The sequence below is a fragment of the Symphalangus syndactylus genome, chromosome 13 (genome assembly GCF_028878055.3).
Source record: "Symphalangus syndactylus isolate Jambi chromosome 13, NHGRI_mSymSyn1-v2.1_pri, whole genome shotgun sequence".
Taxonomy (NCBI): domain Eukaryota; kingdom Metazoa; phylum Chordata; class Mammalia; order Primates; family Hylobatidae; genus Symphalangus; species Symphalangus syndactylus.
The window spans coordinates 64,134,161-64,159,768 of record NC_072435.2 but is presented as its reverse complement, the minus strand read 5'-3'; the positions used below and the strand labels follow the sequence as shown (position 1 = coordinate 64,159,768).

The following is a 25,608-nucleotide window of genomic DNA, read 5'->3' as shown; positions in this document are numbered from 1 at the left end:
CACTCCAGTCCAGGCGACAGAACAAGACTGTCTAAAAAAAGAGAATAATGGGAACTTCTTAGTTTCTTCAGGTAGGTTTTAGCGATTGATTAATCAGAGACACAAGACTGCCTCAACCATTCCTACTGACCTCCAAAAAAGAAAAGGGTTACAATATAAAAGGAAAGACATTCAAACAAGGTCCAGGGAAGGTATTTTGTACAGCAATTTATAATTATGTTTTACAGTGGTGTTTCCTTGGGAAATGAAGTGAGATATATAAGGTACCAAAGAGCTAACTTGAGTTTAGGAGGGAAAAGGGGGAGAGAGAGGGAGTAATATTGAGCACCAACTATACACCAAACACCATGCTGGGCGATTTACATGAAATCGTCGAAGTTAGGCATCACGTTTACCTTCACTGCAGGCTCACTCTTCCTATTTACGGTTGTAGAGGCTCAGAGATCTTAAGTAACATGTCCCAGATTACAGAGCTATTAAGTAGCAGAGTTGGAGTCCAAACATAAATGGGTCTATTTAACTCCAAAGCCCATGTTCTAATCCAAAATACTGCCAGTAACATGCCACTGGATTAAGGTTTTTCCAAATCATTGTTCCTTTAAAAAGCAAACTAAATACACACACACCCCATTTAAAAATTACTTGTGGCCAGGCACGGTGGCTCATGCCTCTAATCCTAATCCCAGCACTTTGGGAGGCCAAGGCGCGTGGATCACCTGAGGTCAGGAGTTCGGGACCAGCCTGACCAACATGGAGAAACTCCGTCTCTACTAATAATACAAAATTAGCCGGGTGTGGTGGTGCATGCCTGTAATCCCAGCTACTTGGGAGGCTGAGGCAGGAGAATCGCTTGAACCTGGGAGGCAGAGGTTGCGGTGAGCCGAGATCATTGCACTCCAGCCTGGGCAACAAGAGCGAAACTCCATCTCACACACACACACACACACACACACACACACACACACATATTTAAATATAATTATTTTTTCTATATGAGTACTTTCTTGTTCTTCAGATGTATGATGTGTGCCTATGTGCTTTTCCTAATTACAACACTAGAAACAGCCACCACTCTGTGCCTCAGTTTCCTCACTATATAAAAGGGGAACAAAATAATATCTCCCAGGGTTATTGTAAGGATTAAAAAAGTTAATATACACAAAGCTTCTAGCATATAGTAAGCACCATATGTGCTAGCTATAATAACATTACCAATAGCAGTACTTATGTATCATAAATACCTGCTTGGTGCTTGACACATCCTCTCAAATACAACCATCCAACATCATAGATCGTACTTCTTCCACTTCATACATTTCATAAGTGATCAGAGTGAGACCCTGAGAGTTCCCACACTAGTCAGGCCCACAGGGAGTGGCAGAGCTCGGTGTTCACACCTGGACCTGTCTGACCTCCAAGCCCACCTAAGCAGCCTGGAGGTTCCCACTGGGCAGCAGCAGTGCCTCAGGAGAGCACGGGCCGTGTCACCAGGTGCATGTGGTGGCTTGATCCCATGAAGGTGACTTCCTGAGACATAGAGATCTTCCCAAGGTTACTGGCAATAGTCATAATATGTTTTATTTTCAATTATGAGCTATATTCATGTGCACTGGCTGTAACACTTTAAATTTCTTTACTCCTCAGCTTCTCTTTTATTTATACTAGAAGGAAGTCAAATTTAAAGAAACTATGAATCCTTTTGTAAAAACAACAACAGAAGTGCAGTCTACATGTGGTATTTCCAGTTCTGCACTTTACTCCAGGTAGGCTGTCACCCCAGCCCTCAGAATGTTCTGGTCAAACCTAGTGCCCTCCACCTCACTCAGCCCCTCAATGGTGACCAGTCTCCTTGAACTTGGCCTGCCAGCGGCATCTGACACAGACACCGACCCCACCCCCTCCTCCTTACTCTGGTTCTGTGCCACTCTCCTCCTTCCTTCCACCTCTGACTGCTCCTTCTCATCCTCCACCTAGTTTCTCTCATCTCTCTGAATTCCAAATACTGGACTCAAACCCAACACTCAATCTTTGGACTTATTTTCTTCTACTTGTCTGCTTGGTAATCTCAAATAGTCTCACCACTTTAAGCCACAGCTTCATACTGCTGACTCCCTGTGATGCCTCCTGCTGAGATGTCACCTTTGAACCCTCAGACTTGTTTATCCAAAACTGAGCACCTGGCTGGGCATGGTGGCTCACAATTGTAATCCCAGCACTTTGGAAGGCTGAGGTGGGAAGAATGCTTGAGCCCAACAGTTGCAGTGAACCATGATCGCGCCACTTCACTCCAGCCTGGGTGACAGAGCAAGACCCTGTCTCAAAAACAACAACAACAAAATACTCCCCAAACTGAGCACCTGATCTTCCTCCCCAGCCCCAAACCTCCTTCTGACTATCCTATCTTAGTTGATGGCAACTCCATTCTACCAGGTGCTCAGGTCAAAAACCATGTAAATCAGCCTTGTTTTCTCTTTCTCCACATCCAACTAGGCAGCAAAACCTGTTGGCTCTTCTTAGAAATATATCCAGAATCCAATCACTTCTCACTATATCCACTGCTATCATACTGGTAGCCACTATTACTTCTAAATTAGAATATCGTAGCAGTCTCCTGAGTTTCCTGTGCCCCTTTCAGTCCAGTAGTTCTCAACCATGGGTGATTCTGCTGTGTGGACAATCTTTGGAGGCATTTTTGGTTGTCCCAACTGGGCAAAGGGTATGTATGCTACTGGCATCTGGTGGTAGAGCCCAGGCCTGCTGAAAATATCCTACAGTGTACTAAACAGGCCTGCACTAAGAACTGTCCAGCCCAAAAAGTCAACAGCCCAGAGGTTGAGAAATCCTTCTTAAGTCTATTCTCAACACAGGAGCCCTGAGTGATTCTATGATTTATTTTATTTTTAAAAACTTTTTGTAGAGACAGGGTCTTACTATGTTGCCCAGACTGGTCTCGAACTCCTGGGCTCAAGGGATCCTCCTGTCTTGGCCTTCCAAAGTGTTGGAATGACAGGCATGAGCCACTGCACCCGGCCCACTGGGTGCTTCTATTAGAATGTATGTAAAATCATGTTACTTCTCTGCTCAAAATGCTAATGGCTTCTCATCTTACTCAGTTTAACAGTCCTTATGTAAACGCCTTACTCAATTCAGTTGTGTTACTTCTCAGCCTACCACATTCCCTCCTTTGCTCAACCTGCTCCAACCACACAGGCTTCCTTGGTTCTTTTAGGGCCTCGCACCTGCTGTTGCCTCTGCCTGGAATGTTCTTTCCTCCTGATCTGCATGGAGCAACCGCATTTCCTTCAGGTCTTTACTCAAATGTTGTGTTCCCACTGAGGCCTTCCTGACTAGCCCTGCCTAGAACTTCATTGCTGTCTATGACATTTCACATTCTCTTCCCTGCTTTATTTTTACTCCTTGGCAGTTAACACTATCCAACACTGTAAATAAATATTTAATTGTTTTCTATTTCTAGTCTTCCTCACCAGAATTCAAGCCTGTGAGAGCAAAGACTTTTGTCTATGTGGTTCATTACTGTATCCCCGGTGCCTGGCACATAGTAGATGTTCAGTATATAAATATTTTTATAGCAATGAATGGTTTAGTGGGTATTCAATAAATACTTATTGAATAAATTTGTTTTAAATCAGAACACATATTTGGATGCCTTGATTGGGTAGTATGATGTACAAATTTGGGGACTAGACTGCATGGGTTCAAATCTGGACATCCCATTTGTCAGCTGTGTGCCTTAAGTGAGTTGGTTAACCTCTCTGTGCCTCTATTTTTTCTATAAACTTTATAAACAGACTTTACCTCACAGAGCTGCTGTGAGAATTAAATGGACTAATACATACAAAATGTTTCTAACAGTGTCTGACACAAAATAAATATTTTTTTAAGTACTGGTTTTCTAAAAAACTTATCGCTGTTGTTTTTTATTGACAGTTGGCAAATATCCTACTTGTTTACTTCCTGGGGAAATTCATTCGTTGCATTTGTCTAAGGGTGGGGGCAGAGTGAAATGTGAAGAGAAACAGGATGACAAGCAGAATGGTATAAATGGACCGTTGAATTTGACCTTTAACATATAACTTCATTTCTATGTTTTATTTATTTTTTGGTAGAGATAGGGTCTCCCTATGTTGCCCAGGCTGGTCTCAAACTCCTGGGCTCAAGCGATCCTCCTGCCTCGGCCTCCCACAGTGTTGGAATTACAGGCGTGAGCCATGGCACCCGGCCAATGACTTCATTTCTTGACTTGAAATAATATTGAGAAAAACAGGCACACCCATATCCAAATAAGTACAAACACATATTCCATAGCCAGATGCCAGTGGCCTGAAATTATCTTTTGTTATTTGTTAACCATTCCTCTACTTTGTTACTATAAATACCTGAAAATTGTTTGAAAATCCAAACCTCCACCTCACTGTTCATTCAAAAACTATTTAATCTCACTGTCTGTAAGAAATGGTACTCTGAGTTAATTTTCGTAAGGGAAAAGGTCACCTATTACATAAGAAAATTCAGAAACATTCATGACACAAAAAGCTAACCCACTTCTTCAGTTCATATTTCTTTCTTTTTTTTTTTTTTTAAGACAGAGTCTTGCTCTGTTGCCCAGGCTGGAGTACAGTGGCATAATCTCGGCTCACTGTAACTTCCGACTCCCCAGTTCAAGCAATTCTTGTGCCTCAGCCTCCTGAGTAGCTAGGATTACAGGTGTGCACCACCTAACCCAGCTAATTTATATATTTTTTGTAGAGACGGGGTTTCACCATGTTATCCAGGCTGGTCTTGAACTCCTGGCCTTAAGCGATCCACCCGCCTCGGCCTCGTGAAGTGTTGGGATTACAGGTGTGAGCCACCACACTCGCCCCTTCAGTTCATATTTCTTTAAAATCCTTTAGTGTGTAAAGATACAGTAAAAGGCTAAAAATAACTCTCTCTACTCAATTTAGGCCGTGCAATAGTTAGTGTGAGATTCAAATAAGGTAATGAATGTAAAAGTTTTGGAAAATATAAAAGATGATGCATTTGTAAGTTATATGAAAAGGATACGTGACAGGTGAAGTGTTCCCAATGATCCAATAAATTGACAAGTTCACCATGAAAGCTATTACTCCAGATAGCAGCACCATAAGCTACAAATAAACCAAAAGAACCATTAATGCAAAGCACTGCAATCATAATCATCAAGCAAAGATACATTTCATTCGGCATTTTAAAAAATTCAAATATCAACCATTAATAAATGATATTAGAAAGAGAGGGCCGGGTGCGGTGGCTCACGCCTGTAATCCCAGCACTTTGGGAGGCCGAAGCGGGTGGATCACGAGTTCAGGAGATCGAGACCATGGTGAAACCCCGTCTCTACTAAAAATACAAAAAATTAGCCGGGCGCAGTGGCGGGCGTCTGTCGTCCCAGCTACTCGGAGAGGCTGAGGCAGGAGAATAGCATGAACCCGGAAGGCAGAGCTTGCAGTGAGCCGAGATCGCGCCACTGCACTCCAGCCTGGGTGACAGAGTGAGACTCCATCTCAAAAAAAAAAAAAAAGAAAGAGAATTTGGGAGACAGTAAGAATTGCAAGTAAAAAAGCAGAATGAACAGTGTTTAGAAAAAAACGTAATTTTTTCCACAAGAATCAACGAAAAATACTGCAATAACATCCTTTCTGTTATTGTGAATTTCCAGGTTCATTTTTCCTATTAATCTAAAGAAAAAGTATACATATGCATTATTATTATTGTAAATCAGACAATAAAGAAAAGCAAAAATAATATAAGGAATTCTGATAATCCCAACCACCCACACATTAACATCTTAGCATACTACATCCTTCGAGATCTTTTTCTTTTTCTTTTTTTTTTTTTTGAGACGGAGTTTCACTCTGTCACCCAGGCTGGGGTGCAGTGGCACGATCTCGGCTCACTGCAACCTCCATCCTCCAGGTTCAAATGATTCTCCTTCCTCAGCCTCCTGAGTAGCTGGGACTACAGGTGCCTGCCACTGCACCGGCTAATTTTTTGTATTTTTAGTAGAGATGGGTTTCACCATCTTGGCCAGGCTGGTCTTGAACTCCTGACCTCGTGATCCACCCACCTCGGCCTCCCAAAGTGCTGGGATTACAGGCGTGAGCCACTGCGCCCAGCCGAGATCTTTTTCTATTAAATTGCTCATTTTTATTCTTTTTTTTTTTTTTTTTTTTTTGAGATGGAGTCTCACTCTGTGGCCTAGCCTGGAGTGCAGTGGCGCGATCTCGACTCACTGCAACCTCTGCCTCCCAGGTTCAAGTGATTCTTCTACCTCAGCCTCCCCAGTAGCTGGGATTACAGGCCCATGCCAGCACACCCAGCTAATTTTTTTTGTATTTTTTGGTAGAGATGGGGTTTCACCATGTTGGTCAGGCTGGTCTCAAACTCCTGACCTCAGGTGATCTGCATGCCTTGGCCTCCCAAAATGCTGGGATTACAGGCCTGAGCCACTGCACCTGGCCTCATTTTTATTCTTATTTAACTCAATAAGCATTCACTGGATATCTACAAAGTTAGGCCAGGACTTGTGAGGAATGCAATATGTACAAAGTTCCTGCCCTCAAAGAGCTTAGAAACTACTTGAGGACATAATAAAAATCATGATGATCACAGCTTACACTTACATAACACTTATTATGCACCAATAATTGTTCTGTTTTACATGTATTCACTCATTTAATTTTCACATACATCCACAAAGTAGTTGTAAAAATATTATTCCTTTTTATAGATAACTTGGCTGGGCACAGGGGGACAAATGGGTGGGACCACTATATACACATACAATGTTCTGTTCAAATCTATCCCATAATTTTATCCAAAAAGTTATAGAATCATTTTGTTTCTGAATTTAGATAAAATAATATTCATGATCTAAACTATTAAGAAGTTTAAGTTCCAAAGAAAACATGTCATATTTGAAGATGCTTTTTGTCCTGTATAGGGTTTTGTTATTTTGTTTTGCTTTCTGTAAAGACAGGCTTTTACTATGTTGCCCAGGCTGTTCTCAAACACCTGGGCTCAAGTGATCCTCCCACCTTGGCCTCCCAAAGTGTTGGGATTATAGGCATGAGCCACTGTGCCCAGCCCCATGTAGGTTGTATCAGTTTTAAAATCAGCACAGTCTTCAGAAGGCCAGAGGAATTGGATTTGTGTCCTACTTAGGTAAATACAATAATATCTCATTTAATTTACAATAGTGAGGTCTATTAAATAGCCAACATACAGAAATTTGCTTAGAGATTTTAAAAAGAGTTTCTAGAAATATATCTAAAATATATCATTGCTAATTTTATTGAGTTCACAGAATGCTACATACCTATTTCTTGATACTTGGCACATCACTAAAAACATAATTACTTTACTTTGTTAGGGTCTTTGTTACGGACTTTGAAGAATATAAAGAAGTTAGTGCCATGTTGAAGAGGAGTGGTAAGAGTGGGCATCCTTGTCTTGTTCCAGTTCTCAGAGGGAATACTTTCAAGTTTTTCCCATTCAGTATTATGTTGGCTGAGGGTTCATCATAGATGGCTCTTATTACATTAAGGTATGTCCTTTGTATGCCGATTTTGCTGAGGGTTTTAATCATAAAGCGATGCTGAATTTTGTCAAATGCTCTTTCTGCATCTATTGAGATGATCATGCGATTATTTATTTATTTATTTGGAGTCTCGCTCTGTTGCCCAGGCTGGAGTGCAGTGGCATGATCTTGGCTCACGGCAAGCTCCACCTCACGGGTTCACGCCATTCTCCTGCCTCAGCCTCCCGAGTAGCTGGGACTACAGGCTCCCGCCACCACGCCCAGCTAATTTTGTTTTTGTATTTTTAGTAGAGATGGGGTTTCACCGTGTTAGCCGGGATGGTCTTGGCTAGTCTCGATCTCCTGACCTCGTGATCCGCCCGCCTCGGCCTCCCAAAGTGCTGGGATTACAGGTGTGAGCCACCGCGCCCAGCCGATCATGTGATTTTTGTTTTTAATTCTGTTTACATAGTGTATCCCATTTATTGACTTTTGTATGTTAAATCATCCCCACATCCCTGGTATGAAACCCACTTGATCATGGTGGACTATCTTTTTGATATGTCATTGGATTCAGTTAGCTAGTATTTTGTTAGGGATTTTAGCATCTATGTTCATCAAGGATATTGGTCTTTAGTTTTCTTTTTTGGTTGTGTCCTTTCCTGGTTTTGGTATTAGGGTAATGCTGGCTTCATATGGAAAAAAAAAAAAAAGTTAGTTGACACAATGCCCTACTTTGAGTCAAGGAGGCCTCCTAGGGACATTAAGGAATGAAGATGACTTTCCCTCACACTAAATGGCCTCAGCCTGCTGTGGTCTTGGTTTCTTTGCCTTTTTTTTTTTTTTTTAATGGCTTTTCTGCTGCTGTCCTCATTTTAAAACCTGTTAGAAGGCTACCAAAAAACTCCTCTCTCCTTGTAGTATAAGGTCTCTAGGCTGCAATGGTTTGAAACCAGATAACCAGAATGGCTAGGACTTTTGCAAAGTGGAAATATTATCTGATAGATGGTCCAATGACCTCTACTTTAGAAAAAAGTGTATATGGTAAAATATATAAATTTGCAACAACTACTGGTCTACTTAGGGGAAGCAGAGCGGAGCACTGGAGAACACAGAATTTGGACCCAGAAGGTATGTATCCAAATTGTGGCTCTGCTTATTAGCTGTGGGATTGCGAGCCAGTTACTAACTCTCTATCTCTCGGTTTCCTTATCAGTAAAAATAGTAACAATGATGATATAGTTTGGATGTTTGTTCCCTCCAAATCTCATGTTGAAATTTGATCACCAATGTTGGAAGTGAGGCCTAGTAGAAGGTGTTTGGGTTATGGGACTGGATCCCTCATGAATGGCCTGGTGCCCTCCCCAGGGTAATGAGTGATTTCTTGCTCTATTAGTTCTCATGAGAGCTAGTTGTTTAAAAGAGACTGGCATTTCCTCCCCCCTCTCTCTTGCTCCCTCTCTCGCCATGTGACATGCTTGCTCCCCCTTCACCTTCCACCATGACTGTAAGCTTCCTGAGGCCCTCACTAGAAGTAGGTGCCAGCACTAATGCTTCTTGTACTGCCTGCAGAACCATAAGCCAAAATAAACCTCTTTTCTTTATAAATTACTCAGTTTCAGCTATTCTTTTATAACATCATAAAATGGACTAATACAAATAGTATTAGTATAGCATCAACCTAATAAAGTTATGAAGATTAAATAAGTTAATATTTACATAGTGCTTGGAATAGTGCTGGGAAGAGACTAAGGGCTATACAGGTGCTTGATAAATTGATGCAACCAACAAAAAAAACATTCCCACTGACTGTGTTCCAAGAGTTGTGCAAACTCTTGGGGGAAGCAGGAATTCATGATAAGTAAGTTGTTATGGACTGAATGTTTGTGTCTCCCCCAAATTCCTATGTTGAAATCCTCATCTGCAATGTGATGGTATTGGGAGGTGGGGCCTTTGGGAGGTGACTATGGCATAAGGGTAGAGCCTTCATGAATGGGATTAGTCCCTATGATAAGAGATACAAGAGAGCTTGCTTCTCCTCTTCCTTGTTGTCAGATGAGGATATGGCAAGAAGACTGCCATCTATAAAGCAGGAAAAGAGCCTTCACCAAGAACCCAACCATACCAGCAGCCTGATCTCAGACTTCCAGACTTCAGAACTGTGAGAAATGAGTATTTGTTGTTTAAGCCACCCAGTCCATTGTAGTTTTGTTATAGCAGCCTGAACTGACTAAGACATAGGAGGATTATACATTCTAACTTAAGATGTCCCCAAAGCATTAGTCCCAACTGCTTGGGAGGCTGAGGTTGGGGGGATCACTTGAGCTCAGGAGCTTGAGGCCAGCCTGGGCAACATAGCCAGACCCTGTCTCTAAAAAATAAAAGTCCCCAAAATACATATCCCTTGATTTGCCAATTCCACTCTTGGGACTCATTTCCATAGGGAAAAAGGTATCAGTACATGAGAACACATGATGTACAAGGATGTTTATCACAATATTGTTCACAGTGGTAAAGAACTGGGAAAAAAGTGAATATGCAGCAGGGCTATTACACAGACACTGGCTGGGCACAGCGGCTCACGCCCGTAATCCCAGCACTTTGGGAGGCGGAGGTGGGTGGATCACTTGAGGTCAGGAGGTCAAGACCAGTCTGGCCAACATGGTGAAACCCCACCTCTACCAAAAGTACAAAAAAATTAGCCAGGCGTGGTGGCGCACACCTGTAATTCCAGCTACTCGGGAGGCTGAGGCACAAGAATCACTTGAACCCAGGAGGTGGAGGTTGCAGTGAACAGAGATCACGCCACTGCACTACAGCCTGGGTGACAGAGTGAAACTCTGTCTCAAAACAAAAACAACAACAACAAAACAGACCCTGAAAAGAATGCGCTGGAGAGATTTTTAGGAGATATTATTAAGTCAGAAAAGCAAGATACAGAAAAGCATATGTAATAGGATTCCACTTTTGTCAAAGAAACAGATGTGGCTGGACATGGTGGCTCATGCCTGTAATCCCAGCACTTTGGGAGGCCGAGGCGGGTGGATCACGAGGTCAAGAGATCGAGACCATCCTGGCCAAGATGGTGAAACCCTGTCTCTACTAAAAATACAAAAATTAGCTGGGCGTGGTGATGTGCGCCTGTAGTCCCAGCTACTCGGGGGTCTGAGGCAGGAGAACCGCTTGAACCCAGGAGGCGGAGTTTGCAGTGAGCTGAGAATTGCACCACTGCACTCCAGCCTGGGCAATAAAGCAAGACTCCATCTCAAAAAAAAAAAAAAGAAAAGAAATAGATGTTTAATTGGTGTGTGTGTGTGTGTGTGTGTGTGTGTGTGTGTGTTTATATGGATATTTACAGCATGGAGAAAAATATGGAAGAACAAGCACTTAGAAAGTTAACATGACTTCAAGGGGCACGGATTAGGGGGTAATGGAATGTGGAAGAGCGTGTGGCTAGGAAGGCTGGGGAAGAGGAATCCGCAATAAAAATAGCATCTATGATATCATTCCATATCTAAAATTATACACACATGCATGTGTACCTATGTGTTTATACAAAAGAGATCCATGAAATGATCCTCACCAAAATGGTAAAGGTAATTACCTTAGTATGATAGGGTTCCAGGGGCCCTTCACTTTCTTTTGTTGTTGTTGTTTTGGTTTGGTTTTTTTTTTGAGACAGGGTCTCACTCTGTTGCCCAGGCTGAAATGCAGTGGTGCTATCTTGGCTCACTGCAGCCTTGACCTCCTGGGCTCAAGTGATCCTCCCACCCCAGCCTCCCAAGTAGCTGGGACTGCAGGCATGTGCCACCATGCCTGGCTAATTTTTCAATTTTTTTTTTTTTTGAGACACAGTCTTGCTCTGTGGCCCAGGCTGGAGTGCAGTGGCACGATCTTGGCTCATTGCAACCTCCACCTCCCAGGTTCAAGCAAATCTCGTGCCTCAGCTTCTTGAGTAGCTGGGATTACAGGGAGCATGCCATCACACCCAGCTCCTTTTTTTTTTTTGAGACAGAGGTGTGATCTCAGCTCACTGCAACCTCCGCCTCACGGGTTCAAGCGATTTTCGTCCCTCAGCCTCCTTGAGTAGCTGGGATTATAGGTGTGCGCCGCCACGCCTGGCTAATTTTTGTATTTTTAGTAGAGACGGAGTTTTGCCATGTTGGCCAGGCTGGTCTTGAACTCCTGACCTCAGGTGATTTGCCTGCCTTGGTCTCCCAGAGTGCTGGGATTACAGGCATGAGCCACCACACCCAGCCTCAGCTAATTTTTTTGTATTTTTAGTAGAGACTGGGTTTCGCCATGTTGGCCAGGCTGGTCTTGAACTCCTGAGCTCAAGTGATCCACCTGCCTCAGCCTCCCGAAGTCCTGGGATTACAGGCATGAGCCACCACACCCTGCCCATTTTTTAATTTTTTGTAGAGATGAGGTCTTCCTATGTTGCCCAGACTGGTCTAAAACTCCTGGGCTCAAACGATCTGCCCACCTCATCTTTCCAAAGTGCTGCGATTACAGGAGTGAGCCACTGTTCCTGGCCCCTTCACTTTCTTTATATTTTTACATATGTTCAAAATCGATATAGTGATTATAAAGCTACGTTTTCATTGTAAAAAAATTTAACTTAATCTAAATGTCCAAATTATTTGTGGGCTCTAGCTTGACATGGTCAGAACAGTAACCAGGCATCAGAAGACATTAATTATAGTCCTGCTTTTGCCACTGAGTAGCTGCCTCACTCTAGGCAAGTCCCTTCACTTTTGTGTGCCTCAATTTCTTCATCTGAAAAAGAATCCTTACCTTACCTCCTTATATGGTGATTATGAAGATAAATGTGAAAATGGATTGGACACAGTGCTCTGAAAACTAAAAATTACATTAATAATGGAGGAGTTATTGTTATACTGTTTCTTAGATATCAAATCAATTAGAACTTACCAAAGCAGAAACTGACCAGGGACCAAATATTCCTCCTTCTCCAAACACTGGCTCAAAGAAGGGCACAGCGACCAGCAACATGGCAGATGACATCGGAGCCTGGTAGTACAGCAGCTGCATTGAGTTCACTTGTAATTCATGCTGTTTGGCTCCTACCCACTGAAAATCAGGAGATAAAACATGTCTGGCACAAAAGAAATAGTATCACATAATCAAAGATGCGACAACTAGAGTCACAAAGATGGGAATGTGGGGTATAGAGTAGGGGAAGATAAAATGTCTAATTATTCTACAAGATTTCAAAGACCAGTAAGCTATATGAATGCCCTTTAAGCACCATGGATGAAAATAGCTCTATAAACTTAATTCTGATAATCTAGCTTCTTCTCAATTCTTAGAAGGAGGAGAAAAGCCCTCTATTTCCTTCTACCTGATCCTAGTAAACAGGGAAAAATAAATGCATATAAGGGCCTACAAGGATAAAAGATCTTGGGAAAATAAGGGAGAAATAGAAATTCAGGTGATTAGGAATACAGATGCAGTGTTGGACTTCATTTCTTTCTAAAAATGGCAAAATTTTAAAAATGGAAGACAGGGGCCAGGAGCAGTGGCTGACACCTGTAATCCCAGTACTTTGGGAGGCCAAGGCAGGCAGATAACCTGAGGTCAGGAGTTCGAGACAAGCCGGGCCAACATGGTGAAACCCTACCTCTACTAAAAATACAATTAGCCGGGCGTGGTGGTATGCGCCTGTGGTCCCAGCTACTCGGGAGGCTGAGCAGGAGAATTGCTTGAACCAAGGAGGCGGAGGTTGCAGTGAGCTGAGATCGCGCCACTGCACTCCAGCCTCAGTGACAGAGCGAGACTCTGTCTAAAAACAAAAAACAAAGGAAGACAGAGGTTGGGGGGACATGATGACAATGGGGCATGGGGCAGATTAGAGATGGCTGCCAATGTATGTGGCTTGAAAAGGTATGTGGTCTTGTCAGTTGCTTTGGAAAACCCAATCAATGGTAGAAGAAATTTCCCTCTCTTTGGATGACTTTTCTGTGGATACTATTCCTCATCCCCCACCAATACACCTAGATACACTGGATAATCACTAACCCTAAAATACCATACCATTCAGTGGAAACAACATCTCAAGACCTCAAATCCCATTCGTCCACAAAATGCTTCACAAATATAACTGAAAAAGAGGCTTTGAAGAAGCTTTAACAGGACTGTTTGGATCAGATCTGGCAAGAACAGCTAGGCTTCTGAATGACTTCTACATACTTCTTGTTCCTGTAGGTCTGGGTATCTTGTTACATAAACTCTAAGTCTATAGAAATTCATCAAGACAAAAATAGAAGAGCAGGGAATTTGAACCATACTCCTGCCAGCTTTAACTAAGAGTCCTCTGTGAATATGAAGGACAAAGAACTGATTCTTCTGCTGCCTGCTCCTCGGGGCACAGCAGCGAGCAAAAACGGATACAGAGGGTGTGTGCTCACCCCCCTTTCCTTTTGCAGCCTCTCCGGGCAGTCGCGTGTCTTCACCACAGGACTGCCTGGAACAGCAGGGGCTCTCAGGCCTCCACTGTCCCTCAATGCAGCACAGCCTGGCTCCTGCCGCCACCCCTCTAATGCTCTCCTAAGGGCACTATGACCTCCATGGCCATGTCCAGACTCCCTGTGGCCCTTCCTGCGAGCCCTCTTTGCAAAACCTGCAAGTTTTGCTTGGAAGAACTACCCTCTGGTTTGTACTCCTCCCTCACTGCCTCCTGCACTTACAGTTTTTAAGGCAGACGTCTGCCTTCCTCTTTCATCACCCTGACTGATGTCTTTTACTATTTGCTGAGATCTACTGCTCTTCCCTCATCCCTTGAGCATCCTTAACCTTATATTGGCCACAGTCTCCTGGCCATCTCTACTTATATAATCTGCAGGAACTTGTTTAAAATCAACTGGTGCCTTTCTTCTACAAATGGGCTCCTCTTGTGTAGTTCCAATAATTGATGATATAATCTCCCTCAGGGATCACAGCCTTACTTTCCTCACTCTCACAGTCAGTCAGGTTCTCCTATGTTCCCCAAAATGCCCCTGGAGTGCCTTTTAACCTTTCCCTGTCCATTCCCACTGCCCTAGCCCAGACCCTTCCTGCCTGTCCCGTGAAGTACAGGTAGGTTCCTGACTGCTCTGCCTTTCACCCTTCCTTCCCTCTTACCCACCCTTCATTGCCATCAGTTACTTTTCTAAAGACAGGGGAATGATCAAGTCAGTCCCTGTCTGAACTCCTCTCCTGGTGCGTGCTCAATAAAGATACACTTCCTTAGCATGGCTTCACGACCCTGACATCTGGTCTCACCCACTCCTCAGCCTTGTCTTCTCACAATGCACCTACTGCCTAGCCTCACCAAACAAATCAAGTTCTCCAAAAATGCTCCAGACTTGCACGCACACTGCAAGGAAGAGACCAGCTGTCCTTCCCTGCTGAGCTCATTTCTGTGTGCCATTCAATTTAAATTGTTAACTTTTCCATAAAGTCTTACCTCACCGCCCCTCTTTTAGAGCTGCCACTTCCTCCTTGGTGTTCCTGAGAACTTTCCTCCTACCTTGGGGTACATACGCTACTGTGATCAGCTGTCTCCTTGTGTTTCTACACTGCTGGACTGTAGCTGCTTTTCATCTTTGTATCCTCAAGGGTGAACATAATGCAGAAAAGATGTCTGCTGAATGAATGAATGAGTCAACCATCTTTCTACAACTCAAGCTAATAGCTGGTCACTTGTCTTTTAACTCCATTTAATGTCTCCAGCAGTATAAGAGAAACAACATAGAAATTATCCCAAGATACTGTGGGCAGATACAACTTTCTTTAAGAGGAATGTTTTGGGAATATACCTATTTTGTAATAGTACCTTTACCATTTACTGATAAGAAACTGTCCATTAATCTACAATCATTCCTTGGTCAATCTCATTTCAAATATCTACCTTAGGGATATGGAATCCTTTGATTCTAATCTATAGCAATTTTGAGACTTGTGTGAACAAAAATGGTCATAGTGACAGAGATAGTGAATACTCTGAATCCATTACGTATAAGGAGTACAATTTCTTGCTCCGTTTAATAAATTGCCTATACTAGGCAAAAACAAGTGCATTTAACAAGAAAGATGAATAGGAATGTTCACTAGCCTCTTCTTTTATTTAAATTGCTTCTCTGCCACTAGGAAATGTATTTCCCTGCAGAATATTTTCAAACACTGTCTCTGACATGATCACTACTAGAATGTTTAAGATGCCAGGGCTCTATTACTGAACTCCTAAAATTTCTAACAAGAAAGCCTTAGTTTATAACCTGTGGATGTTTGTGAAAAAAGTAAAATTGGTTACACATTTTGGCTTTGATTCCCCATGCAGGCACACCCAGAATTTCCAGACCAAGGTTTTCAGTATAGAGAGAATATTGTTTCACTGTCCCCTACAGCAAGTTATTTTTTCTTCACTAAATAAGAATCAAAAACCATACTTGTTAGGATTTTATGGTAATGAAGTAAGTGAATCCATGAACACATTTTTAATGAATATCTGTTATAGGCAAGGCACTGTGCTTGCACAAATGGAAAAATATTCATTAATATAAATTACTCTATTATAGTAATAATATTATTATAATAATCTATATTAGACAAATTATTAAAAGCCAATAAACAAGTTGTAACAGCAGTATAATTTTTGAGGCAAAAACATCTAAAAATCTGAAATTTTTCATTACTGTTCAGACTTCTGGAAGTACACTCACTCCTTCACAACAATGTTAAAAGTAAAGACTAAACAGAAAACATAACAAACTTAGGAAGTAAAAAGTCTTACTACATATTTTGTAAAGATTTCCCAGAAAATAACTTCACCCCAAGCTGAGACTGTTAAGCATGGATATTATACACTTACAAACAGGTAGGTATTTGGTGAGCATCACACACCCAAGTTTCTCTGTCTCCTTTCTTCTCTTCACCTTGAGTCAGACAACTTATGCAATTACGCTTTCTTCCCAACAGTCTATTGTCTCTATACTGTATTTTCTAAACCTTGGAATACAGCTTCAAAATTTATGAAATCTGCTAAAAAGGCACATAAAGAAAAAAAAAATTACCAACCACTTGATAAAGGGACGTAACTAAAACACCAAGAGCAGCAAACACCATTCCAAGGAAATTAAACTTCACATCGTAATAAGAATTTAGGATTACACCTAAAGTTATAGGAATCTGTAACGAAAAAGAGGTAAATGTTGTTCAGATTAAATTCAAGAGACAAAAATTTAGTAGTCCTTTCACAATGTCTTACAAGGCTAATGATAAACACATAACTGGGAAACAATGAACCTGTATAAACGTTTTCTTTTTTGACTTGGGAAAACTGGTTGTTAATCCTATTTCCTAAACGTGAAATATGACAAATCTATATTGATATTCACATTTAATTCCATTTTAAATTTGTGGTAAATATATTGCACTTTGCAAGAAAATACCACATGAATACAAAAGTGAGTAAATGGATCTCCAAACTAGCGTCTAAACAGCATAAGCATAAATATAAAACAATAAAAGCATAAAGACCTTAAATATAAGGCCGGGCACGGTGGCTCACGCCTGTAATCCCAGCGCTTTCGGAGGCCAAGGCAGGCAGATCACCTGAGGTCAGAGTTCGAGACCAGCCTAACTAACATGGAGAAACCCCGTCTTTACTAAAAATACAAAATTAGCCGGGCGTGGTGGCTCATGCCTGTAATCCCAGCTACTCGGGAGGCTGAGGCAGGAGAATCGCTTAAACCCGGGAGGCGGAGGTTGCGGTGAGCCGAGATCGTGCCATCGCACTCCAGCCTGGGCAACAAGAGTGAAATTCCGTCTCAAAAAAAAAAAAGAAAGAAAAAAAAAATAGAAAAAGATCTTAAATATAATAAGTTACTAAGTGCTAAAATTGAGTCCACCTCCTTTTATTTAAAGATGCAGACAGCTCTGCAGTATGGTGCTGCAGACGTTTTGAGACCTACTTTATGCTAAATCTTTTCACGTTTTATCATACATGATTTGATTCCCCTGGGGGAGAAAGGCTGTTTTTCAGTTTGAGCTTTTGCAGATATTCTTATAACAATGGACTGTACCACCCAATACAACTTTTTTTCTTATCGATCACAGCATTTAACGATTTCCATCAAATGGCAGCTACTAAAACTCACACAAGCCCACTCTTCTGGGTTGACAAGATGGCCTTTTCCCCCCTCCCCAAAATAAGCCTAAAAGTTCACATGCCCACAGATGACTCATTTGTGGATTTGTGCGTTCGAATTTCCCGGGCCAGTGCAGGAGGTGGGTCGGGAGAGCGGCGCCTTGGGAAGCTGAAGCTACTCACCAGCGTGAGCTGGATTCTGGTGGAGAAGGTTTTCTGGTAGCAGAAGGTCTGGATGGCTATGATCACCGGCGTGGTCATGGCCTTGGCCAGCTGATAGGTGCCTATGGTGTTGTTCTGCAGAGAAAGGTTAGTGAAGACCACAAAGCCACAGAAGCTGAGCGCCAGGAGGAGGAGCCTGGAGGGCGGCAGACTTTTGGGGGCAAAGATGTCCAGCTTCTGGCAGATATACAAGCCCAGCCAGGTGACCACGAAGTGCACCAGGGTCAGGCTCATGTTGGGGAAGCCGTGGTGCACATAAATCCATTTGTTGAGGAACACAATGCAGATGGACACCAGCAGGTTGAACAGGAGCCCTGCGGCGATTCGCCCGTGGCCCCGCACTCGGTCCACCAGCGATGCCATGATCACCGCGAAGCCGGGGCCGTCTAGCCTCCGAAGGGGCGCCCGGCCTGTCTCCGGCTGCCCTTCTCCTCCACCGCCGTGTCCTCGCAGACGCCGACCTCACCGTCTGACCCAGGAGTGGCATGCACAGATCAACCCCGGGCGAGTAGCACTATTAACAGAGGACACACGCCCCGCCGCCGCCCTGTAAGCCAGCTAGGACGCGGCAGCACGTCCCACGCCCCGCCCATCTCCGCCAGCAGCCACGTGACTCGGGGCTCCCGTACTTCCGCCCCCGAGCCGCGGGCGAACGGCCGCTACCCTGCGCAGGCGCGCTGAGCCTTGGGCGCGCGACGCTTGCGTCTTTGGGTCCTATCCTCTGGGTCCCCGACCCCCGTGGTCACCTAACGCCTACCTGACTGGACCAATCTAGGACCCCTTTCTTGAGTTTTGTTTCCTGTGTGTCATTGACCCGATTTGCTAGATAACTTCTCTCTGGCTGTGCAGACACTGTTAGCCAATTTTACGTATTAAATGCTGAGAAAACTTAGCCCTCGCCAGAGAGGGGAAAGAACTTATTGAAAGCATACTTTTATTTTTGGAAAAAGACATTCAAAATTTACTTTCCAACAGACAGCATCATCGGGTATAACTACAAGGGTTTTTCCTTAGATCACACATTCACAAAGCATTATTAGCTCAACAGTGAGAAAATGTGTTCTCTAAAGATGTCCCCTTGACAATGTAAACAAGTGCTACTGTGTTCACTTACAACTGGAGAAAAAAACGCACAACCTGGCAAAACTGTATATATATACAGCTGTCTCTAGGGGTGCATATAAATATATATATATAGGTTTTGGATCAGGTCAGGTGCAATGACTAAGAGATACAACTTTGAGTAAAGTCTTGATCGACATTGCAGTAAGGTCCTTCACACAGAAGTCAAGTTCTTCCTTTCTCCTTCCTCCTTAAGTCGATAAAGAAAGATTATATATTGTAGATATTACAGGTACAAAAGGTGATTTTTAAAAAAGGAATCACAAAAACATCTTGAATGTCCAGCTGTTCCTGCCAATACGTCAATTCTTAGTTTTAAGACAGAGTCTAGGATTAATTCAGCAGTCTTAAAATTAAAAAGAGAGAGACTGTGGTACAAAAAATATAAAATAAATGAGGAAGTAGGGCATGGTGGCATGGGCCTGTAGTCCCAGCTATTTGAGAGACTGACGTGGGAGGACTGCTTGAGCCCAGGAGTTTGAAGCCAGGCTGGGCAACATAGTGATACCCCCATCTCTAAATTAAATAAATAAATGAGGTAGGGAAATTAAAACTTTCACACCCAGGACATGCCTGTTCCACCTTTGTAGCCTTCATGCAATACTCAAGGAAAAAGTCTTCATAATTCCTTGGCATAAGTCACACCAAGAAAAGTTTTTAAAAATTAGTATGTGAACCTGTGATAGGAAACACGCCCTTCCCTGAGTTTCTTCCCTAGAATGAAAACCCAGTTCTTCAAGACTAGGCACTGAGGAACTAAATTAAGTTGCCTGAAATTTCCCACTCAGGTGCCCACCACTTCTGGTGTTCAGGAAGACAGAGGCATTTGGGAATTTTAAGGAGCACATTGGCACTCTTGGGGCTCCAACTGAACTATATTTAAATAAGCAGCAAAACACACATTGACTCCCTAAGGGCTCAAAGGAGTCCAACTGGCCGGGTGCAGTGGCTCATGCCTGTAATCCCAGCACTTTGAGAGATCGAGGCAAGTGGATCACTTGAGGTCAAGAGTTTGAGACCCGCCTGGCCAACATGGCGAAACCCCGTCTCTACTAAAAATACAAAAATTAGCCAGGCATGGTGGCAGGCGCCTGTAATCCCAGCTACTAGGGAGGCTGAGGCAGGAGAATCACTTGAACCCAGGAGACGGAGGTTTGCAGTGAGATATCATGCCACTGCACTCCGGCCTGGGAGACAGAGCAAGACCCTGTCTCAAAAATAAATAAATAAATAAATAAATAAAAATTAAAAACAAGTCCATGTGAGGGCATCCTAATTAAGAGTCTAAGGTTAAAGGAATTTTGTAATTCCACAACCTTAGTGGGTTTCTGTTGTTGTTTTTAAAGTACATTCAAAAAACAAGGCACAACAAAAGATGAATACAGAGTGGGGGGCATGCAAAACAAGTTCCTAAATAGATGACAGACCTTGTCCATTTACCCACATATGGTTACGATGGAAGCATACAATATTCCTCCTCCTCATTTAGGCTAAGTAGTTTTCCACTGTTGTTCAACAAATAGGTAACAGTCTTTGGAAATAGTCACCCTAGGTTGTACAAAGTTTCTATATATATAGTTTGTTGCAAGTAACAAAACTCACTTATTTCCCCTCCCCACCCCAAATCTAGTCTGTATTTGTTTTGGTATGAATTTTTTGTTTTTATTTTTTGCAAAGCAGCATAGCAATAATCATGATTACAGGACTGCATGAGCTGTAAAAATCGTTTGCCTATTAGTAGGAATAAAGAAAACAGGAAGACAAGATGAATTCTTTAGAGAAACAACAATAAAAAAAAGCACATAATGTAGAGCTGATCAAATTCTATGATCCCATCTCAGGCTTCCCAAACCAGCTGTCTCTAGGGGTGGCATCTATAAATACGTATTCAAGAAATTCCTTAGATGATTAGCAAGTTTGGGGAATTACTGTTTTCTATTAGAATCACATTCTTTTAGTTGTCTCCTGTTTATAAGCCCTACACTCTAGCCTATTTGATGTATTTGTTGGTTCATAATAATGCCCAGCATTTATCATTTCTTGCTCATACTGATTTCTTAATCTATAGAGCCTCATCCTTCTTGTGTCACTCTTTGCCTTTGCAAATTCAGTGCATTACTCAAACCCCAACCCAATACTACTTCCAGAGAGTCTTTTCAGCTGGAGATAGGTTCTTCCTGCTCAGACTACTTGTAATTCTTTTTTTTTTTGGAGACAGTGTTTCACTCTGTCCCCAAGGCTGGAGTGCAGTGGCGTGATCTCGGCTCACTGTAACCTCTGCCTCCCAGGTTCAAGAGATTCTCATGCCTCAGCCTCCCCTGAGTAGCTGGGATTACAGGTGCCTGCCACCATGCCCGGCTAATTTTTGTAATTTTTTAGTAGATTCGGGGTTTCACCATGTTGGCCAGGCTGGTCTCAAACTCCTGACGACAGGTGATCTGCCTGCCTCGGCCTCCCGAAGTGCTGAAGTTACAGACGTGAGCCACTGCACCCAGCTACTACTTGTATTTTTAAATGACACCTTTTAAATGTACTTATAGTATTTCCCCTATTAGAAGAGCTGGATCTGTAATCTCCAATATATTCAGTGCTTACTGTGTTCCAGGTACTACACTAAGTCTTTATATTCTCTTATTTTGATAGGAAGTTTGCTAAATGAAAGCTAAACTAGAAATGTCTTCAAAATAACTAAAATAATAATAGCATGTTATGTTAGAAAATTCTTGTTATAGTCATCTTCTTAATTTTTATATTCAAAAATACTAAATTTTATGATAAATAAAAAATTACGTACCTAGCTTAAAAATAAACCTACTTTCCATCATCTTTATGATTTTAAAATATCAGAATGCTTATGATTACAGAAAAAACTAGAATAGAAAATTTAATTTTCTTATTACATGATAAAGAGACAATCCTGGAATTTTTAAAAACAGAAAATTTTATTTTTTATATAGTTTTATTAATAAGCACACAGAGAAACGCTGATATACCTACATGTTCAAAGTGTCACGATAATATTCTGAAAAGTACAAAATTCAAATGTTTAAATTTTACATGGTAATGCAAAAGAAAAAATTACTAATAACATGTATATTTTATTAAAAACTTATCATGAAAATTAGTGAGATTACAAAGATTAAACTATAACTGAATTTCGTACCCTAATGGGTCAAGTCCCTGGTCTAGGAGCATTAGAGAGGACTCTCTTAGCTTCTGCAGCAACTTCCTTAGCTCTTCCTTAGAAAATACCTGGTTTTTAAAAAGAGAAATAAGAATGAGAACAAAGACAAGTAGACAAGTATGAACTTAGTTACCTAATCAATCTGATTAGCTTCATATAAGAAGAAATTCCTCTTTAAGATTTAGGTAGCCAGAGGCTAGTAAATTAGAGTGGTTCAGGAATTTCAAGGCGAATTCTCAGAGTCAGTCTATATATTTCTAACTGCTTACAAATATATACACATTTTGGGAAAAAAGTACAAACATTAAAACATTAAAACTGGACTATTTAAGAAAATCCAAGAACAATTACAAATGTAAACATATCTTCACAAAATTAATATTACTACAGAGCATATCAAATTATTAACATTTAAAACTACAATGCTCTAGAACTTACCAGGTACAGTTTGTGGCGCTCAGAGGATACCATATCTGCTAACTGTAGGCATTCCTGATACTGACCAGTACTGTGCAATATTGTATGAAGCAGAAAACACAACATTGGCAGACAAAGTTTTCTCAGTAAAACCATTTGATGTGTTCTTTCATGGTCTTCTTCAGCATCCTACAAACAGACATCAATAAATCATTTTAACAATTTAAGCTAAAGATCCTTACAAAAAGAAGAGCCAGGTACTGAATCAAACCCAGAATGTAATTGGTAGACAAAATTTAACAGCAAAAAGTATGAAGATGAACAAAGTAGACTACAGAGAGGTCAGAGGTATGACAGTGAAAATAAAATGCTTCTAATAAACTTACTGTGTCCTGAATAAAAACATGCATAAAAAGAATGAATTAGAAACAGTATCATTAGAGCAAAAATTAGAACAGAAAACAATCACCACTCCCTTGGATGTTTACACATATAAATAAAGATAGCTCTAAGGAGGCCTGAGGGGACACAACAGACTGACAGCAATGACTGTTGCTGGGAAAAAGACGATGTGGGGAGGGGCACACAGGGAGGGTCAACTTCATTGCAGGCTACTTTGCTTATAAACAAGGAAAATGGAATTTATAATTTCCTTATATAATTTTTAAAAACAGAAAAACAGAACCTATAGATTTGAATAATACAATTAATGAGTCAGAACAGATATATGAGGAAAACAAGCAGAAAAAACAATTGGCATTCCTTTATACATACATGGATCTTTCTTAAAATCGATGCGAACAGTAAAAGTACAGAAAAAAGAATAAACCTCTTATGCCCACTACATTTACTTACAACAAATTTGAAAATTAAAATAATTAAAAAGTAACCAACCACATAATTTCTTTTTCTTTTCTTTTTTAACCTTTTTCTTCTTTTCTGAGACAGCATCTCACTCTGTCACCCAGTCTGGAATGCAGTGGTGCAATCATGGCTCTCTGAAGCCTTGATCTCCAGGCTCAAGCAATCCTCCTACCTCAGCCTCCCAAGTAGCTAAGAACCACAGGCATGTGCCACCATGCCCAGCTAATTTTTTTATTTAAAAAAAATAATAATTTTATTATTTGTAGAGATGAGGTCTCCCTATGTTGCCCAAGCTGGTATCAAACTCTTGGGCTCAAGTGATCCTCCTGCCTCAGCCTCCCAAAGTGCTGGGATTACAGAAATGACACACTACAGTTTCTGAAATAATCTTAAAAATAGGAAGGAAATCAATAGCACTAATAGTGTAGAAAAAAAAAAAAAACAGGACAAGCTAAAATAATAACTGCTCCTTTGAAAAGCCTAATGGAATATCAAAAAATATCTTCATGTGAGAGGCTATATTAAATTGCTAAAACATTTTTCAAATGGACATGTAAGTGGAGGGGTTAATCAACAACAAAGTATAATCTGGTAATTATACCAAAGAGTAATTGTACTAATTTGGGCTAATTTAGGTCAGGTTTCCAAACATAGGAAAAATTACTATCAATATTTTGGTCCTGTTTGAAGCATAAATACATAAAAGCAAATATTAAAGTGCTTCTTTACAAGGGAAGCACCTTTATTTCTTTTCTCAAATAGATACTTGCTACCTTCAGAGGTGGATTTAAAATGCTTCAAGGTTTTACTTGTAATTCATATTAGTGATCCCAACCTAGAACCCAGTAAGAATAAGAGGACTGCTTCTTTCTGGACCTTTCCATTTGTGCTCCAATGTAGTCTTTCTGTCTACAGAGGCCGGGTGCCCCTGGCTTCTGACTTCTTGTTGCCTGAAAAGCAGCAGGTTACTTTCTTATCTCATAGGATGGACCCAGACTTGCTTTTCCTAAATCCTGTTGCTGCCATAATATCAGAGTGTGCTGCAGGCAATCTCTTCTGCTAATTATAATGAATTCCGATACTAGCGGGCGGGCTGCCAGCAACTATCCAGGGTAATGGCTGACAGACCCAGCAAATTGCTATAAGGAAAAGCAAATAAACAGCTCTGCTACAACTGAAGACATTTTTCTCATCTGAATGAACAAAAGCTTTGAAATAGCCTGTAAATATGTAAAACAGATGGATTATTTCCACTAGGGATATTTCCACTTTTTTTTTTTTGAGACGGAGTCTTGCTCTGTCGCCCAGGCTGGAGTAAAGTGGCGCAATCTCAGCTCACTGCAAGCTCCACCTCCCGGGTTCACGCAATTCTCCTGCCTCAGCCTCCCGAGTAGCTGGGACTACGGGTGCCTGCCACCACGCCCGGCTAATTTTTTGTATTTTTAGTAGGGACGGGGTTTCACTGTGTTAGCCAGGATGGTCTCGATTTCCTGACCTCGTGATCTGTCCACCTCAGCCTCCCAAAGTGCTGAGATTACAGGCGTGAGCCACTGCGCCCCCCCATATCGTGCCTTATATGTGAGAAAAACTCATTACCTAATATGTGTTGATAGCAAGAGTTGATTGGTACTGATATTACAGCTATTCCTAATCTGAAGACAGTACATTCACCTCAGTAATGCAGTATCATTCATTTACCAAGTACCACTGAAAGCCTCCCATCTGCTCAGCATTATTTTAAGTGCCAAACTCAAAGAAATAAAGAAAACAAGGTTACTCCTTTCATGAAAGTTATATTCTAATGAGGGTAGACATACAAAAAGCAAATAAATTAATATGTTTTATATCAGATTGTGCTAAGTGCTATGAAGAAAACTAATGTAGGATATGGAGATTAAAAGGGACAGGTGTGTGTGTGTGTGTGTGTGTGTGTACACATGCCTACATGCTATTTTAAATAGGGTGGTTGGGTTGGGGAGAGGTTCTTGAAAGAGATGACATTTGAGCAGCTGCTGAAAGAAGTACAAAGTCATCCATGCACATATCTTGGCGAAGGAGCATTCTAGGCAGAGGGGAACCAATGAAGAGGCC

General features: G+C 41.6%; 2 protein-coding genes across 7 annotated transcripts in view; both read right to left on the bottom strand.

Annotated features, from left to right (window-relative positions):
* SLC35E3 (solute carrier family 35 member E3) overlaps positions 1-18,549 on the bottom strand; it is a 30,319-nt gene extending 11,770 nt beyond the window's left edge. Inside the window, exons 1-5 of one of the 3 annotated variants that reach the window (XM_055237081.2) lie at positions 17,892-18,524; positions 16,637-16,747; positions 12,494-12,652; positions 5,065-5,147; positions 4,108-4,260 (exon numbers count right to left, since the gene is read on the bottom strand). In XM_055237081.2, the coding sequence (XP_055093056.1) occupies positions 4,215-4,260; positions 5,065-5,147; positions 12,494-12,652; positions 16,637-16,747; positions 17,892-18,293 (801 nt within the window). In that variant the 5' untranslated portion in view covers positions 18,294-18,524 and the 3' untranslated portion in view covers positions 4,108-4,214. Of the gene's footprint in view, positions 1-4,107; positions 4,261-5,064; positions 5,148-12,493; positions 12,653-16,636; positions 16,748-17,891 lie in introns of those variants that run through there. The other 2 variants (XM_055237079.2, XM_055237080.2) reach the window with 2 other exon arrangements.
* A 3,426-nt stretch (positions 18,550-21,975) lies between these two features.
* Positions 21,976-25,608, bottom strand: part of NUP107 (nucleoporin 107) — a 57,589-nt gene continuing 53,956 nt past the window's right edge. For 3 of the 4 annotated variants that reach the window (XM_055240025.2, XM_055240024.2, XM_055240026.2), the window contains 2 exons: positions 22,675-22,842; positions 21,976-22,304 (listed from right to left, as the gene is read on the bottom strand). In XM_055240025.2, the coding sequence (XP_055096000.1) occupies positions 22,197-22,304; positions 22,675-22,842 (276 nt within the window). In that variant the 3' untranslated portion in view covers positions 21,976-22,196. The remainder of the gene's footprint in view (positions 22,305-22,674; positions 22,843-25,608) is intronic. The other variant, XM_063614200.1, reaches the window with a different exon arrangement.